The following is a 14,090-nucleotide window of genomic DNA, read 5'->3' as shown; positions in this document are numbered from 1 at the left end:
ACTGCTGGTAGAACTCATCAGATATTCTACCGCAAAACAGCAGCGCTTGGTATTTTTGTTTTCCGGTTTGAAGGGTGAGTGAGCCAGTGTAATTACAGGCACAAGGGACATAACATCTTAGACCCCAAGGTCGGTGGCGCATTGGCGATGTACATATGATGTTAACATTTCTTACAATGCTAATGTCTATGGGCGTTGGTGACCACTTACCATCAGGTGGCCCATATGCTCGTCCGCCTATCTATTCTATATAAAAAAGCCCTTCTGGTCATTTCTGTCATGTAGATGTGGTGATCTCTTTCAATATTTTATCTGTAGAGGGTTTTTTGTTGACTTCTGAAAATGCAGGTTGTAAAAATAAAACACTTGTTTTTTTCATTATCTGTTTATTGCGGAAGCTTCTTTATAAATATATGTATTGTATTTGATTCCACAAAAAAATATACAACTTTTCACGTGAAAATTATGTAGAGAAAAATATGCACCTTCACTTTTTTTGACTACGAGCCATACACACAAAAACATCCATTTACCCTTACCGTTATTTTAACTCTATTTATTTGATATCATTTATATATTGAATATTATTGAAATTTATAAAATTACTTAAATTTAAAATCATAGAAAAACACCAATAAAATGATTACATCAACGAAATTGTTATTCTTGACAAGTTGCCGGATTATTTATTTTTTTAATGCGACATCTATTTATGACAGTTTAACATCTGTAGCGAAATATGTACCTTAATAAAAAATTAAGCTACCCCAAGATATTGTATAAATTCAACGTTCAGCCGATATTTTTTTAAAATATATATATTTTTTTGGTGAATTTTATAATTAACAGATTAAAAATCCACGACGGGTATTGTTCTGAATTATCGTTACTCATTATACTATTGACAATCAAAAACTAAATCTATTTTTATATTATTAAAGTTCAAAATCGCTACTAAAAACGCTAATCTATTTTAATTATAATCCATTAAATGAGAGATCACTATGAAACTAATCTTGTTAATAAATTATACAATAACTTTATTGTATATATATTACAGTTTGTATATAAAAAGCAATATACATATAGCATTAAAAATGTTTAAAAAATTATTTATGCTAATCCATGACTTGCAATCATTAAGATTTGCAGATAGTTGGCAGCGAATGTAACCACTTTGATCATATGGGTTGACTCATTGATAAATTTCACAAATTCTGTTTCAATATATTATCCTGTTCTCATAACTTATCGAGTATATAAGACATAATAATGTCCTCCAGACCGATTTCGGCCACGGCGGTCAATCTCAAGAGAGATTAGCCAACTACGCAGGTACACGCAGCTACACAGGTGCACTTCTCTATTCCATAACTCTCATAATCCGATGGGACGGCAATCCGACACGATCGGAAAGAGTTTAGGCGCAGGACCAACGGATTTACGTGCTTTCCGAGGCACGGAGATGTACACACTTCCAACTTCCAGACTTCGGGCTGCTACTGAGAATTTTCTGATAGAAAAACCCAATAACTTTATATTAGCTTTGCAACTACGCGAGATTCTTACAGGTACATCTCTATAGAGACTGCTTTTCGAAACAGCGGTAGAGTTGAAATAGACAATTCAAAAACGTTTCATTGTATAGCTTACTTGAATAAATATTTGATTTGATTTTGTGCAAGCTCGTCTGTGTAGGTACTACCCACTCATCTGATAGTCTACCCCAAAACCGCAATACTTATTATCGTTGTCCGATTTGTAGGGTGAGTGAGCCAGTGCCACCACGGAAATCGGGGATGTAACATCTTAGTTTCCATGGTTGGTGGCACATTGGAATTCCGTACAAATAATGATTAATATTTCTTACATCACCAATGTATGTTTTTGGTGGTTAATAATTTAAGCGCCAATCATGGGTTGATTTTATATAAAACTAAAATTATAATCATTGATAAAACATATAAATTATACTGTATGTAATAAATTACAAAAAAAAATATATTAATTTTATAATAGATAATAAAACATATTGACTTCATATTTTATCAAATCTTCCAACATCTCAAATAGTAGAAAAAAATATCACAACCTCTAAAAAGTTGGTAAAGCGTTTCGCATTCATTTAGAAATTTACCGATAATTTTCTTAATTTTTTATTTTTTTATTTACTTTCTACCGCGAAGCGTTAAGCTAAAAGTTAAATAAGGTGTCTGGACAATACCAGTATTATATCTTATACCGTACTGGCAACACACAACACCAAGAATGACTCTAGCAATCCACTACCAAAACAATAAGCCACTGGGTCGACGTCTCCTATCCCACACCTTTTAGAATTACTTATAAAGGAAACAAATGTTTCCTAAAGATACAAATATATTTATGATCCAGAATTGAATTGCAATTTTTTTATCTGATTTTTATTTTAAATATTGTTATAAATAAGACTTTCTTTAAAATTGAGAAAAGGAGCTCTACGAATTTTGTTTTAAATGAAATACATTTCTGATCACTTACGTCCTAATATAAACAGCCAAGTCACTTATGACATTTAAAAATACAATGTTTTTGTAACACTTAACCATAAGCAAGGAATGGAAAAAAAAGTTTAAGATATATATTTGAAGCAAAAAGCTTAAAAATGTGTTTCGAAATTTATTTGGTCACATTTGAGTTACCTTTGGTTACATTAGCGAGTAATTAATGTATGAATACAATGCTCAATAGTATTATTAGTTTTTTTTTATTTATTTATCCTGTTAATAAATATGAAACTTATGTTAAAACTAGCCGAAAATAGCATGAACCAACAAACATTTATCTAAAGTGCAAAAAGTCAACATCTTACAGTACAGTAACAGCCCGTGAATGTCCCACTGCTGGGCTAAAGCCTCCTCTCCTTTTTGAGGAGAAGGTTTTGGAGCTTATTCCGCCATGCTGCTCCAATGCGGATTGGTGAAATACACATGTCGCAGAATTTCAGTGAAATTAGACACATGCAGGTTTCCTCACGATGTTTTCCTTCGCCGACAAGCGCGAGATGAATTATAAACACAAATTAAACACATGAAAATCAGTGGTGCTTGCCCGGGTTTGAACCCAGGATCATCGGTTAAGATTCCCGCGTTCTATAACCACTGGGCCATCTCGGCTGTCCGGCTCGGCTGTCACATCTTAAAAATACTAATATAATATGACTTAAAAACTTCCTATAGAAGCTGCCCAACTTTTAATCCCATATTGGTATCATAAATTATAGACTTGGACTCTATGTCTTATACTTATACTTAATTTACATAAATATTAAAAATCCACATACTACATTCATTTAATAGACTAAATTTTCGACTACGACGATCCTCCATATTGAACTACTAATATTTCTACAGTACTAACAACGGCAAAGGCCTCCAAGATTACAATCATTTTGTACTACATTTATAAAATATTATTGAAAAATATTCGTTTCTATTATTTGAACCTTATTTAATCTGTGTTTATATATAATTTAGTAATAAGTATTGCTATTATCTATAATGCTACTACTCCATCTGCGTTAACGAGTATTTATTGAGTTAATAATGCAACTTAGCAGATTAGTCAACTTTTTAAACGCTGACAGCACCATTGAACTTCGAAATTTCGATATTTAAGCCACACCCAACAATGATGTTGGGCGTGGCTTAAATATGATATAGATAAATAAATATGTACAAGGAATATTAGTTTATCCAAAATTTAACTCGAGTCACAAATATTTCTACAGTTATAAAAAAAATTGTTGTTTGTTGCACATTTTTCAAATATTTTATATAGCTTTACGGAGCAAATAAAGACACGTCCACCCAGCAGTGCACCTCTGCGACTACTGTCAATTTTATAGACTACATATGATAGAAAGAGAAACGAGGTGACGCGACGTCTCACTAAATAAAAAAGTTCAGGCGAATAAAAAAAATAACTGAATCGAAATAATAGAGATACACCAAAACTACGTAAAAAATAACGAAGATTTGTTCTTTAAAGAAAAATTAATATTAAAAAAAACATATAAAACATTTTTTGTGCTATTCATACTAATGTTAGTCGGTTGGCGTGGTTGGTAGAACACTTGCCTTTCACGCCGAAGGTTGTGGGTTCGATTCCCACCCAGGACAGACATTTGTGTGCATGAACATGAATGTTTGTCCTGAGTCTGGGTGTAATTATCTATATAAGTATGTATTTACAAAAAAAAAGTAGTATATGTAGTATATCAGTTGTCTGGTTTCCATAGCACAAGCTTTGTACAAGCTTAATTTGGGATCAGATGGCCGTGTGTGAAAAATGTCCCAGGATATTATTATTATTATTATAATGAGCTTTAACATTAATAACGATATTAAACATTCGACAATAATTAGCTGCACCTTTCACTCATACATGGATTTTTCGTTAAAGGGATTTAGCGTGTTCATTAAATACTACAGTAACAGCTAATGTCCCACTGCTGGGCTAAGGCCTCCTCTCCCTTTTGAGGAGAAGGTTTGGAGCTTATTCCATATTATTACATACGAACTGTAGTTGATTCCAATGGCAAGAAAAAAATTAAGATAAATGATCTTGACATAACATTATTGGTCGCGATCTAAATGGTATTCGGTACTTGGAGAAAATATAGTTTTGTATGTAGACGACAAAAGAGAGATGAGACCTTAGCCTAGCAGTGGGGCATTTACAGGTTGTTACTTACTTATGTAGACGATATTGTTATCGGAACTTTGAAAGAAACATTAAAGTGTACATAAGTGAAGTGATGTAATGAAGGGGTGTATTAAAAAAATTTAATCAATTACTTAATAACTCTTTGTAATGCATAATATTGCAGAGCTATTATCAAATTACGTAGAATATCAAAATTTAAATTTTGTTTATATTTACTCTTCATAACATTGAAATAAAGTACGTTCAATATAATTTCTGAAAACCTTATAAAAGTAAAATCAATTAATCCCAAATTCTTTTATATACATATATACTTTACTGGTGGTAGGGCTTTGTGCAAGCTCGTCTGGGTAGGTACCACCCACTCATCAGATATTCTACCGCAAAACAGCAGTACTCGATATTGTTGTGTTCCGGTTTGAAGGGTGAGTGAGCCAGTGTAATAACAGGCACAAGGGACATAAAATCTTAGTTCCCAAGGTTGGTGGCGCATTGGATATGTAAGCGATGGTTGACATTTCTTACAATGCCAATGTCTAAGGGCGTTTGGTGACCACTTACCATCAGGTGGCCCATATGCTCGTCCATCTTCCTATTATTATTATTAGGCCACATGACTGACTAGCGTTGACAAGAAACGTCAGAAAGAGAAAAAAGAATGGCAGAAAGTGGAGGCTGGAAGCTTTGACGCGGTTTCATTATCAGCACCGAAACGGAGGTCTATTTTAAGGAGGTAATCCACTACTAAATGTAGAAATTGACTAATTAGATAGGCATTTCCTTATGTGAAGATTATGACATTAGCGTAGATGAAGCAATAGCATTACACGTCGTGTATATATTACTATAATCGAATTAAAGAAATGTGATTAATATTAAAATATATAAATACGTAGCAATTAATTAGACGAAAACTTATACGATAAATGTTTACGAAAATTTTTGAAAATTGGAAATAAATTACGTGTATAATATTTTATAAGAATACATTATACTTAATGCTTAAGTTAAAAGCACACGTTTCACAATAAATAAGTTATTTAACCGCTTACATATTTGATGTGTAAACATCTTAACGCTCGATACACTGTAGCTAACTGAGACTTCGAGCGTCAAACGATGAAGCGTAAGATTTCGAGCGTCAGATGACGTCATCGTAAGATTTGTTATTAACATATCAATTCTCGTGAGTAACTTGTCACTCACAATATTTTTTTAATTTTTAACATATATTTATTATATATATATATCTATGCTTAATCACAAATAGACCAACGAATCTATGACTTTGGAATCTTGGAAGGTTTATTAATTCTTGATGTATGATGTCATTATATGTTATTTGCTTCAACATATTCTATCGCTTATATAATTTTATATTGTAATTAAAATCAAGAATTAGAACCAATAATATCCTCATTCTTAAAATATCTTTCAATGAGTTTTAAAAAAGTTAAATCTATATCACTTTGATCGACTTGATTAATTCAATTAGTTGCCATCAAACATTCTAATAAATCGTTCAGACATTCGTTCCCTTCACACAGCTCTTTCAAACGTTCCAATTGGTTCGCATTAAAATTCGAATGTAACGCAACTATACAAAGAAGTCTGCGATCCGAAAACGACATCTTCGCTCTATGCACGACGAAATCCTCAAAAATACCCCAATTTTGGACACTATCCGGTGATTTATAGAAACCAGATCGAAGTATGTATGATGACAGGGCACTCGTTGATCTTATAAACTGGTTCGAACCGGCCGAAACTAGTAACGTTAGAAGGCAATATGGCAATAGTTTAGGTGATATTTTTCCAGTTAGCAAGTGACAAAGCGCTTCGAAGATCCATCCGCTTAGCACCGGTAGCTGGTCTTGGGCAACTGATGTCTCGAATACCTGAAAGGGAATTAATTTATTACCATCACTTATCTAAAGTAAATTTGTTAAATGATTGCTTCAATTTGAAAATGATAATTAGAAAACTTTTTTTGTCAAAAAAATTATGGAAACATTATATATATAGAAACTTTGCACTGAAATTCGTCCTTGGAACTTAATTATACAAATTTTACTTTTATGTTTAACTTAACGAAAAGATTAAAATTGTGAATGATACTTGAAGTAAGCGTTACAGCAATTATGGGATTAATTACATTCTTTTAAATATGTTTATTTTTATAGGTAATTTGTCATTTAATTTATTGTGTATAAATCATAGAGTATAATAAAGTAAAACTCAAAATTATCTACTGGGTACTTATATACTGAACCGTTAGTAGTATTTTCTAACATATGACTATTCGAAAGTCCGTTGATTCACACTCAGGTAGAAATATTTAAAGACTTGTTTATATATCATTTCTTTTTTTCTTTTTTTTTTATCGAATAGGAAGGTGGACGAGCATATGGGCCACCTGATGGAATATCTGATGAGTGGGTGGTACCTATAATATGGTAATAGTGAGGTATATTATGTTTATATTATATAAAATTGGTTGTAAGAGCGTGTTAAGGAAGGAGGGAGAAGTTGGACCTGTTAGGTATGAAAAATATGTCCGAACTTGATGTTTAAGCTTGCTTCATGCCAAATTTCATCAAAATCGGTTAGGTGGTTTAGCCGTGAAAGCGTGACAGACGGATTTATAATTGCGAAAAGCATTGATAATATTAGTTAAGATTAATCTACATAATAATATATACAGTAATAGCCTGTTAATGTCCTACGGCTGGGCTAAGGCCTCCTCTCCCTTTTGAGGAGAAGGTCCAAACCTTCTCCTGCCCGCAAACCAACCCGCACTGGAGCAGCGTGATGGAATAAGCTCCAAAGCTTATTCCATCACGCTGCTCCAGTGCGGGTTGGTAGAATACACATGTGGCAGAATTTCAATGAAATTAGACACACGCAGGTTTCCTTACGATGTTTTCCTTCACCGTAAAGCACGAGATGAATTATAATCACAAATTTAGCACATGAAATTCAGTAATGCTTGCCCGGGTTTGATGAACCCACGATCATCGGTTAAGATTCATCTCGACTCAATCTACATATATAGGAATGTAAGATCAGCGGCAGCGGAGAGGGTGCAGACGATGGCATCATGCCGTTTACTGGTATACAAGTCGGACTTGCCCCCAAGGCGCGCCAACAGATGTTTCAAATCATTAAGCTAATATGTTTTTGCCAATAATACAGGAAACCGATACATTTGTGGCTTATTATTATTATATTCCATGTGGTCATGATATGTAAATCAAAATAAACTATTGCCTAGTGATATACATATGGAGGCCCAATTAGCGATTTATGGTCACGAGGAGAGAAAGGCGCTTGAATTACTGTTCAAATTATCTTTATATATAACCTACCATTTATTGAAGAACTTTACAACAGTTTGATTAGATATTGGCCAAATAATAAGCAACGTCAATTTTAACAAATTGGCTAAAAATTTAGTTCGAACAGACTCACCTCGAAAACGACTTCCGAATTAAGCACGGAACACTCGATCCACCTGTCCCTATCGGTCATCATCCCCATACATTTCCTCTCGGTCTCCTTGCAGCACTCCAAGTACTCTATCACGACTCTGCTCAGAGTCGCCGCGGGCGGTAGAGTCTCCCTCAGGAAGTACTTCAACGCTGACGATATGATTTGTTTATTTTCTCTACGCTTGCACTGCCTTAACACTTTATAGAGTAATGTTATTCGCTCCATCGAGTTCATTAGAATGTCTGGATCCATGTTCGAGACATGCGGTTCGAGCTTTGGACTTAAGAGCTTGCTGTCTGCTGTAATTAGTTATAGAAAAATTGTATATAATAATAGTAAGATAATAAAATCAGTGAGTTTTCCAATTCCTGCGCAAAAACAGTTTTTTACTAATAATAGGCAAGGTGTAGTGCGGGCGGAATTTCTTAGGCTTAGCCGGTGCTAAACCGGACTTTATGTTATTAGTTCATATAAACGTAAAATGAAAAATCAAAGTGAGTTATTTCATTTTACTTATTAGTGCATATCAAAATATAGCAGATAATTTTCATTTGTTTATTTTTCTTTATCAGACCAGAAGTATTTACATAGAAATGTGCTGCAGTGCCATCAAGTGACTTACCAAAACAAAGTGAATATTATAAAACCCTAAAACACATATATTTGGATATATACATATTCCCCTATTCCAATTCGAGTAAGAGTAAAGGTAAACAAAACGTAGATTTACAAATTGCATGCGATTTTCTAATTATTTTGCTGTATAACGCACTATAAACAGTTCTTTAATAATTTACTTTTATTTATAATACGACACTATTCCACTTAACTAGTTATAACCACATTAATTCAACTTTCGAAGTTCCGATTAAAACTTCGCGGACATTAAGAGTGCCATTTTTTCCTAGTCCGGAGTTTTTTTTTTATAGAATAGGAAGGCTGACGAGCATATGGGCCACCTGATGGTAAGTGGTCACTAACGCCCATAGACTTTGGCGTTGTAAGAAATGTTAACCATCGCTTACATCACCAATGCGCCACCAACCTTGGGAACTAAGATGTTACGTCCCTTGTGCCTGTAATTACACTGGCTCACTCAACTTTCGAGCCGAGATGGCCTAGTGGCTAGAACGCGTGAATCTCAACCGATGATCGTGGGTTCAAACCCGGGCGAGTGCCACTAAATTTTCATGTACTTAATTTTATGTTTATAATTCATCTCGTGCTTGAAGGTGAAGGAAAACATCGTGAGGAAACCTGCATGTGTCTAATTTCATCGAAATTCTGCCACATGTGTATTCCATCAATTCCACCATTTTTAGCATTTTCAATGTCCGCGAAGTTGTAATCGGAACTTCGAAAGTTGAATTAATGTGGTTATAACTAGTTAAGTGGAATAGTGTCGTATTATAAATAAAAGTAAATTATTCAAGAACTGTTTATAGTGCGTTATACAGCAAAATAATTAGAAAATCGCATGCAATTTGTAAATCTACGTTTTGTTTACCTTTACTCTTACTCGAATTGGAATAGGGGAATATGTATATATCCAAATATATGTGTTTTATGGGTTTATAATATTCACTTTGTTTTGGTTAGTCACTTGATGGCACTGTGACATTTCTATGTAAATACTTCTGGTCTGAGAAATAAATATCCGTAACAGCCTGTGAATGTCCCACTGCTGGGCTAAAGGCCTCCTCTCCTCTTTTTTGAGGAGAAGGTTTGGAGCTTATTCCACCACGCTGCTCCAATGCGGGTTGGTAGAATTCACATGTGGCAGAATTTCAGTGAAATTAGACACATGCAAGTTTCCTCACGATGTTTTCCTCCACCGTCAAGCACGAAATGAATTATAACCACAAATTAAGCACATGAAAATTCAGTGGTGCTTGCCCGGGTTTGAACCCACGATCATCGGTTAAGATTCACGCGTTCTTACCACAGGGCCATCTCGACTTTTAAATTCGAAATAAATATAAACAACTGAAAATTATCTGCAAACTTTCACGATAACCGCTTGAATGGTTAAATCGTGAAAGCGTAACAAACATATTCATTTTCGCATTAACATAAGTAATTAAAACACAGTACCTGAAAACAAATGCACCATTACGATTTGTACCGCATGATTTTCTGAACATTTGTTCATGTTCTCTAATAATTTTTCTATTATATTATTCTTCAAGTCTTTAGGCAGCACTTGTTGACGAAGTATTGACGTGATACCCTGAAAAATTAAATTAAAAATTGTCATTAATAATTTCAAAGATTGTATTGAGAAAATATTTTTAAGATACGTAATAATAATAATAATAATATCCTGGGACATTTTTTTCACACACGGCCATCTGATCACAAACTAAGCAGAGCTTGTACTATGGAAACCAGACAACTGGTATACTACATATACTATTTTTCTTTTGTAAATACATACTCATATAGAGGACAAACAGACATGTTCATGCACACAAATATCTGTCCTGGGTGGGAATCGAACCCACAACCTTCGGCGTGAAAGGTAAGCATCCACCAACCACGTCAACCGGCTCGTCAAACAAGTAATGTTATGGCAAACAAAGTTATAAGATGAAAGGACATCGTATTACTATTTGAATTTTATTAAAAGTAATGAATTCTTATTTAATATTTTACAAAATAATTACTCGGTAGGATTTAACTTAAAAATTTAAATTATTTGTAAAATATTAATTTAAAAAATAAAGTACAGAGAATGTTTTTGTAGACGGACGGGAAAATGCGCCAACAAGCTTAGGAACGAAGATGTTATATCCCTTGTGCCTGCAGTTACTCTGGCTCACTCACCCTTCAAACCGGAACACAACAATACCAAGTACTGCTGTTTAGCGGTAGAATATCTGATGAGTGGGTGGGAGGGAACTATTGAATATTTACAAGTCTTACTTTAACAACTAAATCGGCACAATAATGTCTCGGATTTGACAGTACGAAGTCAACTGGTATATTCATCAGCTCCGGATGTCCGATTTCCACCAAAGAGAACAGCACCGCCCAATATAGACTTTTTTCATGGAGAGATATTCTGAGAAAGAATAATATTAATTATTATTATCTTTATTGCACACTCAAACATATATGAATAACTTCAGAAGAATATTTAAATATAAAATAAAAGCATGAAATGGGCGGTCTTATCATTGATGTACAGATCTCTTCCAGACAAATCTGTATTATATATTATATATAAGGTTTTTATATATTATATAACGAGGTTGTATTGATGACGAGGGACAATTCGTTGTCGGAACCGTTATCAGACATGTTGTAGGCGCAAAGTAAAAGTTCAGTCTCGTACAACTGTTGTTTAATTGTTCGCTTACAATCGATAATCACAAAATAACAATTAACCACGCCGATTAAAGTGGTTGGAAACGCAGCAAGTTCGATACAAGAAGACGACCGTTCGCCCCGGAGTCCCGTTGCCCAGTCCCCTAGAGAACGTTCAGCAAACCTCAAGTTCGATGTTAAATTAACAACTCATTATTCATTGACTGTCAAGTGGGCACTCTGAATTTCTATATCGACCTCACTCAAGCGTACTACTTGACGTTTCCTAGAACCGCTTATAGACGGCGTTGTACTTAAATTATGGCGTCCCATCTTTGATTTTGCGACATATATATAAAATATAAATTTAAACGATAAAAATTAACTATGTCATGTCGAATTTTAAAACTTATTTATATATAACGTAATGTGTAAATGGCGTTGTTGATAACTTATTCGAAAACTCAAAAACATATAACTGGCATTTTTTTTTAATCATATTTTTGGTTTATGATACATCCTTACACTTATGGTTAAATATGTATATAGCTGAGTGCTTAAAACACGTGAGCCTCGATCATAAAATGAGATTTTTTTTAATCCTCACAAAAAGAGTCACCCTATTTTAGAATGTACATTTCGAACTGGCGGTAGCTTAACATTTAATTCAATCCTGTAATATGACTATTCAAAAACGTCCCAATAAGCCTATTTGAATAAATTATTTGATTTTACTTAGCTACAAATCCGTTTTCGTAACCAGAGTTCTATTCTTCTTCTACTTCCAAAAGGACACATACGGGCCGTAATAGTGTGTAACACATATCACACGACAGCCTGTATATTTCGACTCCTGCATTAATAATAACGTCCTCCGGACCGATTTCGGTTACGGCGATCAACCTTAAGGGAGATTAATCTTAACCGCGCAGGACATAATATTATAGTACATAAGTGTGTGTAAGCACAGGTGCGCTCTCTATTCCTTCGCTCTCATAATCCGACGGGATGACAATCCGACACGACCGGAAAAAATTCAGGCGCAGGACCGTCTACTGAGAATTTTGGAGAGCAGAACCTCATAACTTTATATCTGAGATTCGAACCCGGGACCTCTGCCACGGTCTAGCTACTACCGACTGACGTCACCCGCTCGTGAGCAACGCCGCTAGCGTGCGTGCGTGAGTGCGTGCGTGCGTGAGTGCGTGCGTGCGGGAGTGCGTGCGGCGGCTTGCCTGTCGTCGGCGGCGAGGTGCGCGCAGGCGGCGCGGCGCAGCGCGGCCACGCAGGCGGCGGGCGGCGCGGCGCCCAGCTGCAGCAGCCAGCCGCGCAGCGCCGCCTGCCGCAGCGCCGCGTGCGACGCGCCCAGCGAGCGCAGCAGCTTCTCGTGCGCCGACGACGACTCCTGCGCACGCACGTTACCGTCAGCGTCTCCGAGGAGAATCGACCTTACATTCACTCTTAACTAACACGAGAAATAGTATTTCTAGGAGTGAAAGTGAACGAGAGTGCAAGAAATACAACCTGGTTGCAATTTTTGTAATTACTAACTGGTTGCTGTAAATTGTACATCGTATTGGCGATGTGGGTGAGGGTTAATATTTCTTCGAATGCCGATGTCTATGGGCGTTGATGACCACTTATCATCAAGTGACCCATATGCTCGTCCGCCCTCCTACACTACTAAAAAATACTATGTCACAAGCTCTATCCAACGTTAACGTTAAATTTATATGTAATGTAAATTCTAATCTTTAGAACAATTATCATACACTTAATAATGTATTTTTTTTTAATTGAAATATTATAAATCATTATAAATTTGACATGCATATATGACTGTAACTATGGACATATATTTTATGGGCATATTCTTATTAATTTTATTTATGCGTACCTACTACCACTTACTTTTCGTATATGGCAGACATTGCACCATAACATCCTCAACAAGTTCAACGTCGGCTACAGTGAGAACGCATTGGTTCGCCTTCCTTAAAAACGTACTCACGACTTCGTTTTTCTGCGCTAAGCCGCTGTCAACTCGCAGCTACTGGTGGTAGAGCTTTGTGCAAGCTCGTCTGGGTAGGTACCGTCCACTCACCAGATATTCTACCGCAAAACAGCAGTACTCGATACTGCTGTGTTCCGGTTTGAAGGGCGAGTGAGCCAGTGTAATTACAGGCACAGGGGACATAACATCTTAGTTTCCGAGGTCGGTGGCGCATTGGCGATGTGAGCAACGGTTAACATTTCTTACAACGCCAACGTCTATGGGCGTCGGTGACCACCTCCTATTCTATAAAAAGAGCCCGAGGGCGCTCGTCCCGAAGCGGACGGCGGAGGCGGCACGCACCCGGCGCTGGCGCAGGTCGTGCAGCACGGGCAGCGCCTGCGCGAGCGCGTGCAGCGCGGCGGCGGCGGCGGCGGGCCAGTGCGCCGGCGCGTCCAGCAGCGCGCCCAGCCGCGCCCACTGCGCGCCGCCCGACAGCAGCGCCGCCGCGCCGCACAGGCTCTTCGTCAGCGCCACGCGCGCCGCCACGCCCGTCGCCGCCTGCGCACACCGGCGACCGCTCGTATTG

At 36.4% G+C, this 14,090-nt stretch overlaps 1 protein-coding gene across 2 annotated transcripts in view; it reads right to left on the bottom strand.

The window, feature by feature from the left end:
* Window positions 1-409: 409 nt before the first annotated feature.
* Window positions 410-14,090, bottom strand: part of LOC126778070 (huntingtin) — a 48,917-nt gene continuing 35,236 nt past the window's right edge. The window contains exons 38-43 of one of the 2 annotated variants that reach the window (XM_050501415.1): window positions 13,865-14,062; window positions 12,744-12,913; window positions 11,125-11,263; window positions 10,294-10,429; window positions 8,179-8,498; window positions 410-6,605 (exon numbers count right to left, since the gene is read on the bottom strand). In XM_050501415.1, coding sequence (XP_050357372.1) covers window positions 6,195-6,605; window positions 8,179-8,498; window positions 10,294-10,429; window positions 11,125-11,263; window positions 12,744-12,913; window positions 13,865-14,062 — 1,374 coding nt within the window. In that variant the 3' untranslated portion in view covers window positions 410-6,194. The remainder of the gene's footprint in view (window positions 6,606-8,178; window positions 8,499-10,293; window positions 10,430-11,124; window positions 11,264-12,743; window positions 12,914-13,864; window positions 14,063-14,090) is intronic. The other variant, XM_050501416.1, reaches the window with a different exon arrangement.

The sequence above is a fragment of the Nymphalis io genome, chromosome 25 (assembly GCF_905147045.1).
Source record: "Nymphalis io chromosome 25, ilAglIoxx1.1, whole genome shotgun sequence".
Classification (NCBI taxonomy): Eukaryota; Metazoa; Arthropoda; class Insecta; order Lepidoptera; family Nymphalidae; genus Nymphalis; species Nymphalis io.
Note: the sequence above shows the minus strand (reverse complement) of the source record. Positions and strands in the feature narration are given on the sequence as shown.